Below are 12,131 nucleotides of genomic sequence, written 5' to 3' on the forward strand. Positions count from 1 at the left end.
GATTCCGGTCAAGGGCATGTACCTTGGTTGTGAGCACATCCCCAGTGGTGGGTGTGCAGGAGGCAGCTGATCGATGTTTCTCTCTCATCATGGATGTTTCTAACTCTCTATCCCTCTCCCTTCCTCTCTGTAAAAAAGTCAATAAAATATATTTTTTAAAAAAGCGAATGAAACTGCCCGGCCGGCGGGGCTCAGTGGTTGAGCATCAATCTAGGAACCAGGAGGTCAGGGTTCCATCCCCAGTCGGAGCACAGGCCTGGGTTGTGGGCTCCATCCCCAGTGTGGGGTGTGCAGGAGGCAGCCAATCCATGATCCTCTTTCATCATGGATGTTTCTCTCCCTCTCTGACATCATTAAAAAAATATTTTTTTAAAAAAAGAGAAGGAAACAGTTCAAAGGAAGGTTAGATTTTGTAAAGATCATAGGGACAGGAAAGGGGAAAAGACAAACGTTAGTGTCGTGTTGAAAAGGTAAACCATCGCCCTGCAGTTCTGCTAGGCTTTCCGCGGCGTGTGTGTTTGTGTGTGTGCGTGAGCGTGTGTGTGTGAGCGTGTGTTTGTGTGTCTGTGTGTGTGCACACGTGTGTGTGCATGAGCGTGTGTGTGCGAGCATGTGTTTGTGTGTGTGCACGTGTGCGCGCACGTATGTGTGAGCGTGTTTGTGTCTGTGTGTGTGCACGTGTGTGTGAGTGTGCGTGTGCGTGCGTGTGTGTGAGCGTGTCTGTGTGCACGTGTGTGTGAGCGTGTGTGTGTGTGTGTGTGTGTGTGTGTGTGTGTGCGTGTGCCTCTACTTTCCGGGCGGTGCACTAAGCCGTCACTGACGGAGCCCCTGCTGTGAGTCACGCAGGAGTGGCACCGATTGGATCCACTGACTCACTGCAGACAGCTGTTCCTGCAGGTGTGATGAACTCCTCATCCACAACCAGTTCGGGTCCAAAATTCTTAACACAGCGTTTGCACGAAGGTTAATGAAGGACCTGACATTCTATCAGCTAACAAGTAGGATCCTAGAGACTTTCTATTTCCCTAAATTAGAATAAAAACATTAACTCAAACATTTTATCGCTCCGTATTCTATAATAACCACGTCAAAAGATTCGGTTAGTTTCTAACTCTATCCCTCTCCCTTCCTCTCTGTAAAAGTCAATAAAATATATATTAAAAAAAAAATTTGGTTAGAATTGCGCAAATTGTGCCCTAGCCAGTGTTGCTCAGTGGATAGAGCGTCGGCCTGCCGAGCAAAGGGGCCCAGGTTCGAGGGCACAATTGGATGCAGGCTCCACTCCAGCCCAGGTCCTGGTCAAGGCACGTGGAGGAGGCAACCAACTGATGTGTCTCTCTCACATCGATGTTTCTCTCCGTCTCTCCCTCTCTCCCACTCTCCCTAAAAATCAATGGAAAAATATCCTCGGGTGAGGATTACCAAAAAAAAAAAAGAGAATTATGCAAGTTGTGCGGAGGTTTTAAATACAACCAGCAGATCCAGGCTGTGTCCGGCAGCACCAGGGGTGCACGGGGGTGCACACGCGCTCCATCCAGGGAGCCGGGAGAGGGTGTGGGACCCCTTGCCGATGGAGGCGAGCGGCCTCCGTACCTCGGCCACGTGGAGAGGTGTGGAGTGGCAGTTGTCCAGCCGCACCCCCTGGAAGTGCGTGGCGGTGATCTCCGTGTACTTCTTCATGTGGGCCCAGAGGTACGGGCAGTCCTCCGGCTTCTGCCCGTAGCGCAGCTTCACGCTGTCTCCCCAGCAGATCAGCTCCCTCCGGAGATACACGTTGGACCCTGGAGGGAGAGAGCTTGCCGTCAGTGACCCAGGACGTCAAAAGGGGACGACGACTCCAGGGGGACACTGAGCTTTGACGGACGCCCCGTGGGCTATTTCGACCACAAGCCATGCACGTGCCGGTGAAGGTGGTACCTCACGAGGCTTGGGACAAAGTTTTAAAAAATTAGTACGAATTGACGTCTCATCTACTTTGCAAGAATGCTAGCTCCTCGCCTCTTCTAAAAACGTGGGCTTGGTGACAAAAAGTCAAGCTGCCTCTTCAAGGAAAACAGCAATGGCCATGTCGTTGGCCCTTTAAAGCAGGGGTCCTCAAACTTTTTAAACAGGGGGCCAGTTCACTGTCCCTCAGACCGTTGGAGGGCCGACTATAGTTTAAAAAAAACTATGAACAAATTCCTATGCTCACTGCGGGCCCGGGACGCGTCGGCTGCTAAGCAGGACAGGCAGCGGCACCCGGCGGGCCGGATAAAGGTCCTCGGTGGGCCGCATGTGGCCCGCGGGCCGTAGTTTGAGGACGCCTGCTTTAAAGCTACAGTTCCACCACACACATCGGAAGCTCCATCCCCGCCGTACACCCATGTTAGGCGACGTTCAGTCCATGACACAGAGGATGCTTTGTTCTTCATCTGCAATGGCCAGAAAGGAGCTGGCAGAGACACTTAAGCCCCAAGTTGCATCCTTTTTACTTTTAAGTGCGATCTTTAAATTACTTTGATTGTCATTAAAACAGACTTCTAGTTCTAAAATGCTGAAAAATAAATATACCGATGGGTTCCCTGTCAGTTCCTCCCGGCACGCACCTGGCTCGGCGAAGTTCCGAAGGGGGTCGTCCCCCATGACCCAGCCGTTGTGCGCCATCAGGAAGCAGGCTTTCTGGGGGAGGTGGACCACGGCTTCCTCCGCGGAGAGGCTCGATTCTTCAAAAGGGAACGTGAAGTACCTGGGCGACAGGAAGGACCGTGAAGCCACGCGGAGTAGCTCTCGGGAGAGATGGGCGCTGGCCCTGTGAGCTCTGAAGCTCCTCCCCCGTGGGCAGAACTAGTAAGACCCGGTGGACGCATGCGCAGGAAGTCAGTGTCCGTGCAGGTCAAGCGCCCGCGGCGGAGTCTGGGAGTCAGTCTGGTAGAATGTGAGGAGTGGAGAGGTGGCATTGTAGCGTATCTGGTCAGCACTGCGAATCGTAACTTACAAGGCCTCCTAACCTATAATACTAAAAGCGTAATATGCTAATTAGACCGCACGTCCTTCCGGACACCCTTCTGGGCAAAGCCAGGGCTGCGAGGGAAGCCGGTGCCGGCAGCCGGGGGGAGGAAGGCCTATTCTTGCACGAATTTCCTGCATCGGGCCTCTAGCTGACTAATAAAATCACTGAGGTACCCATGTTACCTTTGCTCCACATCAGCTGCCCAGCTGATGCTTCACATTAGTAAAAGGAGCTGAAGGCTTGCTCCATTTGAGTGACACGGAAATGATCAGTCAGTGCGCAGTCCCCCGGGACATTAATGTAAGTAATCATGCAGTAGCTTCACTGATGATGGTGTCTCTAACTACAGGTCTGCCTAACAGAATGAACTAGCAGCAAGCCTCGCCACCCAATCAGCTCAGCTCTTCTACTGCCATTGAAGAAATGCACTGCAAGTCACACACCAAAGGGAACGCTGAGGCTCACTTGAAAAGCTAAGGACCACTTTTAATTTTTTAAAAATATGTTTTAATTGATTTCAGAGAGGAAGGGAGAGGGGGAGAGAGAGAGAAACCTCTATGATGAGAGAGACTCACTGATTGGCTGCCTCCTGCATGCCCCCCACTGGGAATCGAGCCCACAACCTGGGTACGTGCCCTTGACCGGAATCGAACCTGGGACCCTTCAGTCCGCAGGCCAACTGAGCCGAACTGAACTCTATCCACTGAGCCGAACCGGCCAGGGCCCACTTTTAACTTTTAATGAGAAGAAAACAAAAACAGAATACCTGGTAACTAAAGGATCTTTCCTAGTGATGGGTCCTAGTTTGGGGCCGTGGCCAGCCAGCCGTTCATAAAACACATTTCCCAGAATGCAATTAACTGCCTAGAAAACATGAAATGATGTTAACGTCGTAGCAACAACAACAGCCGATATTACGATTCAGAGACCAACGGCAGTGCAACCACAGGTCCAACCTGCTCCTGATGAGAGTTGACGAGCTGGAGTTTCTCTGCATTTAATTCCTCGATTCTCTTCCGGAACCAGTCACAGCATTCGTCAATCGCGGCCGGCCCGTTGCTGGAGCAGAGAGAGCAACATAAGCCTATTCGTTCACGCTGTCACACGTTCTACGTTTAAAATGTCCCAGGAGGGCCCTGACCAGTTTGGCTCAGTGGATAGAGCGTCGGCCTGTGGACTGAGGGGTCCCAGGTTCGATTCTGGTCAGGGGCATGTACCTTGGTTGCGGGCACATCCCCAGGTGGGGGTGTGCAGGAGGCAGCTGATCGATGTTTCTCTCTCATCGATGTTTCTAACTCTCTATCCCTCTCTCTTTGTCTCTGTAAAAAATCAATAAAATATATTAAAAAAATAATAATAAAAAAAATAAAATAAAATGTCCCAGGAGGTTGGTGACAAAGGTGAGGGGCTGAAGAAGTGAAGCTGGCAGTGACAGCACCGTCACGGGGACGTGGGGACAGCACGGGGAACATCGCCAATAGTACTGCGGGACCATGTGTGGCCCAGGCGGGTGCTAGTTTTCAGGGTGACCACGCAGAGAGCTGTATCGATATCGAATCGCGGGGTGGCACACCTGAAGTTAATGTAAGGTTGTATGTGAATTGCAACTGGAAAATACAGTATTATTTAAAGTAAAAATACCTTTTCAATGAAATGAAAAGGCAATTTCTACCAAGGGTCATAGATTCTTTTTTTTTTTTTTTTAATGTATCTTATTGATTTTTTACAGAGAGGAAGGGAGAGGGATAGAGAGTTAGAAACATCGATCAGCTGCCTCCTGCACATCCCCTACTGGTACCAAGGTACATGCCCTTGACCGGAATCGAACCTGGGACCCTTTACTCCACAGGCTGAGGCTCTATCCACTGAGCCAAACCAGCTAGGGCTGTCATATATTCTTTAAACACATTAATCAGGGTCTTCATTACGGCCGAAGAAGTTTTCCAGTTGTACCAATGTTTACCTTCCCCCACGGGAGCAGGGACCAGCGCGTGGAAAAGGGGGGGTGTCCTGAATTACTTTATTTCATTTTTCTTCAAACGCATAATAAACAGTATGGAAACAATACTATTTGAGGAGTGGAGAGGTGGCATTATAGCATATCTGGTCAGCACTGCGAATCGTAACTTCAAGGTTTGGAAGTGATCGTATTATTATTATTATTATTCTTTAATATTCACCCGAGGATATTTTTCCATTGATTTTTTAGAGAGAACGGAAGAGAAAGGGAAAGACAGAGAGAAACAGTGATGTGAGAGAAACACATCCATTGTTTGCCTCCTTCATGCTCCCTGACCAGGGCCCGGGCCGGGGAGGAGCCTGCAACCGAGGTACATGCCCTTGACCGGCGTTGAACCCGGGACCCTTCGGTCTGCAGGCCGACGCTCTATCCACTGGGCCACGCCGGCCAGGCCTGGGGCTTATTCTCCATTGCCCAGAACACACAACATACTTGTGGGGTACGAAGGTGGCCAGTGCGAGGTTCATGTCCACAGCACAGCCCAGCCGCCGGTACTCGGGGTCCTGGATAATCTCCAGGTGCCGCTGGGCATCCGGTGGGGCTGCTCCTTCCCTATTTCCTGAGAAAGAAAAGGTGACATCATCCCGAATGCAAATACCCACGAGGAGATGAACTCTTACTGACGCCAAATTCTTAGTTCGTGATGCTTTTCATAGATGTTTCCCAAACATCCTTCCTGACCCCCTCCAACCTCCTGCACGCCACCCAACACACATGCACGCACATGCACACGCGGAGGGAAAGAGACACAGAGGGAGACAGAGAGAGATAAAAAGAGAGGTTGGGAGAAAATAACACCATGGAAGAAGAAACACAGGGATTCCTATCAGTCCAACCCCAGGCCCACTTTCCTGCCTCCGTCAGCATTCACTTATTCTGTACATTTTTTTTTTCAGAGCAAACACACCAACCCCAGGAGGTCTCTCCCCCAAAGACTGCTTTCTGTCCTACAGTCCGTCTCACTAACCAGCTGACTTTCTTTGCCCCCAGGTTTGTTTGTATACTTTTTTAAAAAAATATATATTTTATTGATTTTTTACAGAGAGGAAGGGAGAGAGATAGAGGGTTAGAAACATCCATGATGAGAGAGAAACATCCATCAGCTGCCTCCTGCACGCCCCCACCTGGGGATGTGCCCGCAACCAAGGTACATGCCCTTGACCGGAATCGAACCCGGGACCCTTCAGTCCGCAGGCCGACACTCTATCCACTGACCCAAACCGGTCAGGGCTGTTTGTATACTTTTATCTTTTCCCCCAACGAGCACATTCCTTATAGAATGAGAAAAACGTACAAAGTGAACAAGTGTTCTGGGGGTGACTTTTCATTCCTTTTCTGGAACGTGCTCCTGATTCATCGGGTGTTGGCGTGCGATGGCTTTCCCGGGCTCGATTTTACATTAACTAACTACTACCTGGCTTATTCTAAAGAGACATGGAAATGGCTTATAGCCCCGCCGGCGTGGCTCAGTGGCTGTGTCGACCTAGGAACCAGGAGGTCAGGGTTCGATTCCTGGTCAGGGCACACGCCCGGGTTGTGGGCTGGATCCCCAGTGTGAGGCGTGCAGGAGGCAGCCGATCCATGATTCTCTCTCATCATGGATGTTTCTCTCTCTCTCTCCCTCTCCCTTCCTCTCTGAAATCAATAAAAACATTTTTTTAAAAAGAAATGGTTTTGCCCTGGCTGGTTTGGCTCAGTGGATAGAGTGACGGCCTGAAGACTGAAGGTCCTGGGTTCAATTCCGGTCAAGGGCACATGCCTGGGTTGCAAGCTCCATCCCCAGTAGGGGACATGCAGGTGGCAGCCGATCAACAGTTCTCTCTCATCATGGATGTTTCTATCTCTCTCCCCCTCTCCCTTCCTCTCTGAAATCAATAAAAAATATATTTAAAAATAAATAAAAGAAATGGTTTACAAAAGCACAAACAAAATAATATGAAATACAGATTCTCAAAATCTAATTCCTGTGTTCTGAGCATTGCACTAAGGAACCAAGAGACAGACACAGCCCCAAAGGCGGGAATGAGGTTATGTGTGATGCGACCTGCCCTGCGATCGGCTCCGCTGACTCTCAGAGCTTCCAAAAGCAGAGTTTCACAGTTGATGAAAACAACACAAATCCCACATCATCACACATCTAGGAAAGGGTTAACGCGGGGAAAGGAAGAGTATTACATTTCGGAAACACGACCGATCGGCCGGCCGGCCGGCCCTCTGGTGTGTGTCTGTACCTTGTGTCAGGAGTCCTCGGAACTGCTCAACGGCTTTGTCAACGTCCACCTGGAAAAACTCCCAGAGCCGGATCTTTGGGAAAACGTCCTCCCAGGTGACTTTCCGAATGCACTGGAAAAACGGCAGACAGTTAACACACAGCTGCACATTTTTAAAGCTTTTTAACTAAATGTCACAAGGCCGGTTGTAAATAACGTTCAGCCACGCGTGTCACGTGTGGGGATCGTGTGCTGGGCTGCGGAGCCCGCCGTACATACTGACATGCATGTGGTGGTCGTTTTCGATCAGCGCGGGCACCCCTCGGTCTCGGTATCTCCCGGCGGCCACGTCGCAGGAGAGGTGCCACAGGGCTCGGTCTAAGACCCAGGCGGGTTTCAAGTGCGGAGAATTCGCGAGGTTGTATGCGCTTTCTGGGTGCTCCTGGATCCACTTGCTGTTAGCAGCTGCAGGAAGGGGGAAACGCAAGGGAAGAGCTTGTAACGGACTGGACTTAGGAGCCGCGCTAAGTTTAACGGTGAAATACCACGTCACCGTCCACCACTCGCTGTCTGATCTGAGGCATCAGTGCTTTATGCTGACGCTGTGCTGTGAGAACACGTGTGTCTGTGACATATATATCCCCTCACCCCCTTCGCCGTCCATGGTGCTTTTCTGTTGTGGGATTTTTAATGACAGCAGACAGGATGCCATGCTGATCTACTAACACCGCTGTAATAACACGCTTGCTGGCGTGGTGGGAGGCAACAAGGAGCGTGTCTTTGAGGGTCATGACCTCTCTGATGGTCCTTGAGGGGAGCCTAAACTGCTCCTTCGAAGCCCGAAGGACATCTTTCTCCGTCCGGCAGCCGGGGCTCCGGCCCGACATCAAGTCCCCTGGCAAAAGTGAGGGCAGAGTCACCTATGTCTGCAGCTGGGGTCTGGGCTGCTCCGTGTCTGGCTGTGAGGTTCAGGGTGGGAGAACAGCCCCCTTTCCCATGTATCCCCACCCGCCCCGGCTCCTGAGTGACAGGGCCCTTCTCCATCCCATCTAAGCTCCGGGCTCGCTCTCTTACCTTAACTTTAGGAGTCTCCAACAGACTCACTTCTCCCTGGTGTTTTTGGGGGGAATGGGGTTGGGGGAGGTGAGGTTCCTTCCTCTGCATCTTCTAATACGCTCGTATCCCCCCAAAGCTGAGACTACAGACAAGCACACATCCTGTCTAAGAAGCTCTTTCTCTAGCCTCTGCACAGTCTCCTAGTATCGAGAACAAATGTCTTGAAAGTCCATCCCGTATCTGCTGCCTCCACCGTCTGCCCACCCTCTGCAACCCGCTGCATCAGGCCCTCGGCCGGGGTACTCCACCCTCCGAACCACCAAACTTCCCGTTACCCTCTCGTCTTTATCCTTCCAGCCGCCGCGTCTGCCGTTCCTGATCAGTCCCTGCTTGATTTACGAAATACCCTTCCTTGTTTTACACCCAGATACTTAACACACTGATTATATATTCAACCAATCCTTGAGTTTTCTTTTAAAGAAAATGTGGTATTATATAAGGTGGTTTTTAAATTGAAGGATACCTAAGTGTCATTTGTGTTTCCAATGTTATACGAAATGGCCAGGAATGAAATAATTAGAATATATCTTCGTCAAAACGAACGGCAGTTAACGAAGCTCATACCGGTGTGATTGTAGACGACGTCGGTAATACAAAGAATGTCCCACTCCTTTTTCAGTTTTTGCACCAGCTGTCCGACATCATCCCAAGTATACTTTTTATTAGGTCTTGAGAAGTCAGGGTTTAATTCCAGCTGATTAGCAAGGGAGTAGCATGACCGCGACTCTCCGAGGGTCTGCAATGGCGTGAGATGAATCATGTTGTAACCTGCAACGCAACAAAATAAACAAAGATCACCGGAAGGAAAACAACACCTAAATCTGAGCAAAATACAACTTCCTTAAGTAATTCTAAACCGGAAGGCGACCCTGCTACCAGGAAGGAGGCAAAGGCTTGGGTTCAAATCCAAGCTCTATCACAGGTCGCTTCAAGCAAGTCCATTTAAGTCTTCCAGGACATCAGTGTCTTCGCACCCAAGACAGAGATAACGAGATGATGTATGTGAAAAAAAATCACCCATGGTGTCTAGTTACTATTAGGGGCTTGATTTATATTTGTTGAATGGATAGATTTACATGTAGAAAATACATCCTAGGCAAGTTTATCAGCATATCTTTCTCCTACTTTTAATGCTCCACGATACTTGTATTCTGTGTTAGTTATGACAGTGAACTTCTCATTTATTTCTTCACACCATATTCAACTTGAAAGTAGAACATTAATATGACCTCTTATTGAAGAGTCAGACACAACTTAAGTTTCATTTTACTCTTGCATGTATGACAGCCTTCTTTCCATACACGTCTTCCACACAGAAGGCAGTTAATACAGTATCCGTCGAATTAAAGTTTATGTAAGGATAATACATTTTCCAACACATTCTAATAGTGTACCGCTCATCTTTACACGTCCAAGTGAAGTCTTAGAAACAATCATGATCTTACTTCATCACAGACTTCCTCCATTCAAGTTGGACCATATAATTTGTCAGTTTTATGCATTAAAAAATGGTCAGGCATCAACAATCCCATGAGTGCCACCTCTCTGTATTACTAAATATTCTAAGAAACACAATGGAAAGGAGAAGCAGGGCCCGTGAGATCTGTGTCACAGACAACGATTACACGTACTGTTACCCAGCAGGAAAGAAAGCACGCTGACGGTACCTGCTTCTCTCGCAACCCGCAGCCGGCTTTCCCACTCATCAAAGGGCCCCAGACACTTAGCGAGGAAGGTCTGGAGCGTGACACAGTCCAGGGGTAACACGCGGTCATCAGCACCGACGCGTAAAACGGGGTCCACAACGATGTAACCGCCGCCGCTCTTCTCAGTCCTGAGGAAAGGGGACACGTGAGAACGCTCAGCCGGCAGGAGGGGGATCTTCATCTCGTGGGCTGACTCTCCAGTGGGCAGTGCCTTGTCCCAGTTAACAGTACAGCTCTGAGCGCGTAAAACCACTTCAACAGTTGTAATAAACTCAGCGAAAAGCCACGTTTCATCCTTTTCCCATCTTTACATAATGTGATATGTCCAGCCCTAACCGGTGTGGCTCAGTGGATAGAGCGTCAGCCTGCGGACTCAAGGGTCCCAGGTTCGATTCCGGTCAAGGGCATGTACCTTGGTTGCGGGCACATCCCCAGTAGAGGATGTGCAGGAGGCAGCTGATGGATGATTCTCTCTCATCGATGTTTCTAACTCTCTATCCCTCTCCCTTCCTCCCTGTAAAAAATCAATAAAATATTAAAAAATATATATAATATGTCCAATAATGTTGCTTTATGGAAAAAATAAGTGTCCTGAAGCCTGTCCGTAATAACAAGGGCACTCACTCGAGTAAGTAGCATCCTATCATCAGGTTGCACGGAAAGTCTAGAGTATTTAAGCTGTTGTTTTAAAAAATAATAATAATGCATGGCCCGGTGTGGCTCAGTTGGTTGAGCATCACCCCACACACCGACAGGTTTCTGGTTTGATTCCCCGTCAGGGCACATGCCCGGGTTTTGGGCTCGATTCCCAGTAGGGGGCGTGCAGGAGGCAGCCGATCCATGTTTCCCTCTCATTGATGTTTCTCTCTCTCTCTCTCTCCCTCTCCCTTCCTCTCTCTCTCAAATCAGTAAAAAACACAGTTTAAAATAAAATAATAATAATACTTTGGCCCTAACCAGTTTGGCTTGGTGGATAGAGCGTCGGCCTGTGGACTGAAGGGTCCCAGGTTCGATTCCAGTCAAGGGCATGTACCTTGGTTGCGGGCACATCCCCAGTGGGGAGTGTGCAGGAGGCAGCTGATCGATGTTTCTCTCTCATTGATGTTTCTAACTCTCTATCCCTCTCCCTTCCTCTCCGTAAAAAATCAATAAAATATATTTAAAAAAAAATACTTTGAATCTGCAATGAGCCTTCCGATCACTTTCTAGAAGAGCCATTTTCTATTTGCATCTCAAGACATCCCTGTCGAAGCTGCCACGCCATGGTTAGTAAGGCAACGTTTTACACATTTAAAGAGAGAGTACGTGAAGTTCCCTTTCCCCCTGGGAACCCGCTCACCCTTGGAGGAAGTAGTAGTGGAAGGAGCCCGCCTGCTGGAGGTGAAGGGCGCAGTGCTTGTCCGAGTCATCCTCTCTGCCCGACGGATGCTGCCAGTCCAGGGGGCGGAATTTTCCCCGATGAAACGCTTGTCCGGGAAGCGGGTAATTTGTATGCACAGTAACGGCCTTTCCCTGGAGCGTTGGGCCTAATCGAAACTGCAGCTCAAACCCTGAACGAAAAGCACGTTATTGCAGGACCTGAAGGGCCCCGTGGACGCAAGAGAGCTTTTAGTGCAAGCATCACAAAAACCGAGTTTTCTCAGCTCTGTTCCACAGAACCCGCAGGGGGGTGCTGTCCCGGAACGACGCTGCCTCCCGATGCAGCGGGGTTTCACATTTTAGCATCGGCGCCCGTCGTAGAACTGCCCGCTCTGCACTGCCCCTGCCCTCTGCCCTCTGCCCCGGACACGGATCCCGATGCGCACGGCTACATTGGGGTATGCGAGTTCTTAGGTGACCCCATTTCACACCATTCCCCCAACCCCTTCCAACCCCCTGGCCCGCAGCCCTGGAACTGACTGCCCAGCGGGGGGCATGCAACCCGCAACCCGAGACCTCGGCTGGTCTTCTTCACACTGCAAAGGAGAAGTGCGTGTCTGGGGGTGAGAGTGTATGGCATACGTAAAGCGTGGGGGGCCGTCATGGCACAGCTATCTCACCATCCGGAGAAAGCCAGACTTCCCGGAGAGGAGCCCCCTCTGGAGAGGCAG

General features: G+C 50.0%; 1 protein-coding gene across 2 annotated transcripts in view; it reads right to left on the reverse strand.

The window, feature by feature from the left end:
- Positions 1 to 12,131, reverse strand: part of AGL (amylo-alpha-1,6-glucosidase and 4-alpha-glucanotransferase) — a 47,399-nt gene that overhangs the window by 28,243 nt on the left and 7,025 nt on the right. For both annotated transcript variants that reach the window (XM_080648025.1, XM_080648026.1), the window contains exons 3-12: positions 11,381 to 11,591; positions 10,003 to 10,169; positions 8,900 to 9,103; positions 7,503 to 7,684; positions 7,241 to 7,352; positions 5,442 to 5,568; positions 3,946 to 4,048; positions 3,756 to 3,853; positions 2,586 to 2,725; positions 1,594 to 1,781 (exon numbers count right to left, since the gene is read on the reverse strand). In XM_080648025.1, coding sequence (XP_080504151.1) covers positions 1,594 to 1,781; positions 2,586 to 2,725; positions 3,756 to 3,853; positions 3,946 to 4,048; positions 5,442 to 5,568; positions 7,241 to 7,352; positions 7,503 to 7,684; positions 8,900 to 9,103; positions 10,003 to 10,169; positions 11,381 to 11,591 — 1,532 coding nt within the window. The remainder of the gene's footprint in view (positions 1 to 1,593; positions 1,782 to 2,585; positions 2,726 to 3,755; positions 3,854 to 3,945; positions 4,049 to 5,441; positions 5,569 to 7,240; positions 7,353 to 7,502; positions 7,685 to 8,899; positions 9,104 to 10,002; positions 10,170 to 11,380; positions 11,592 to 12,131) is intronic.

This window comes from Plecotus auritus, assembly GCF_963455305.1.
Source record: "Plecotus auritus genome assembly, chromosome: 12".
Lineage (NCBI taxonomy): Eukaryota > Metazoa > Chordata > Mammalia > Chiroptera > Vespertilionidae > Plecotus > Plecotus auritus.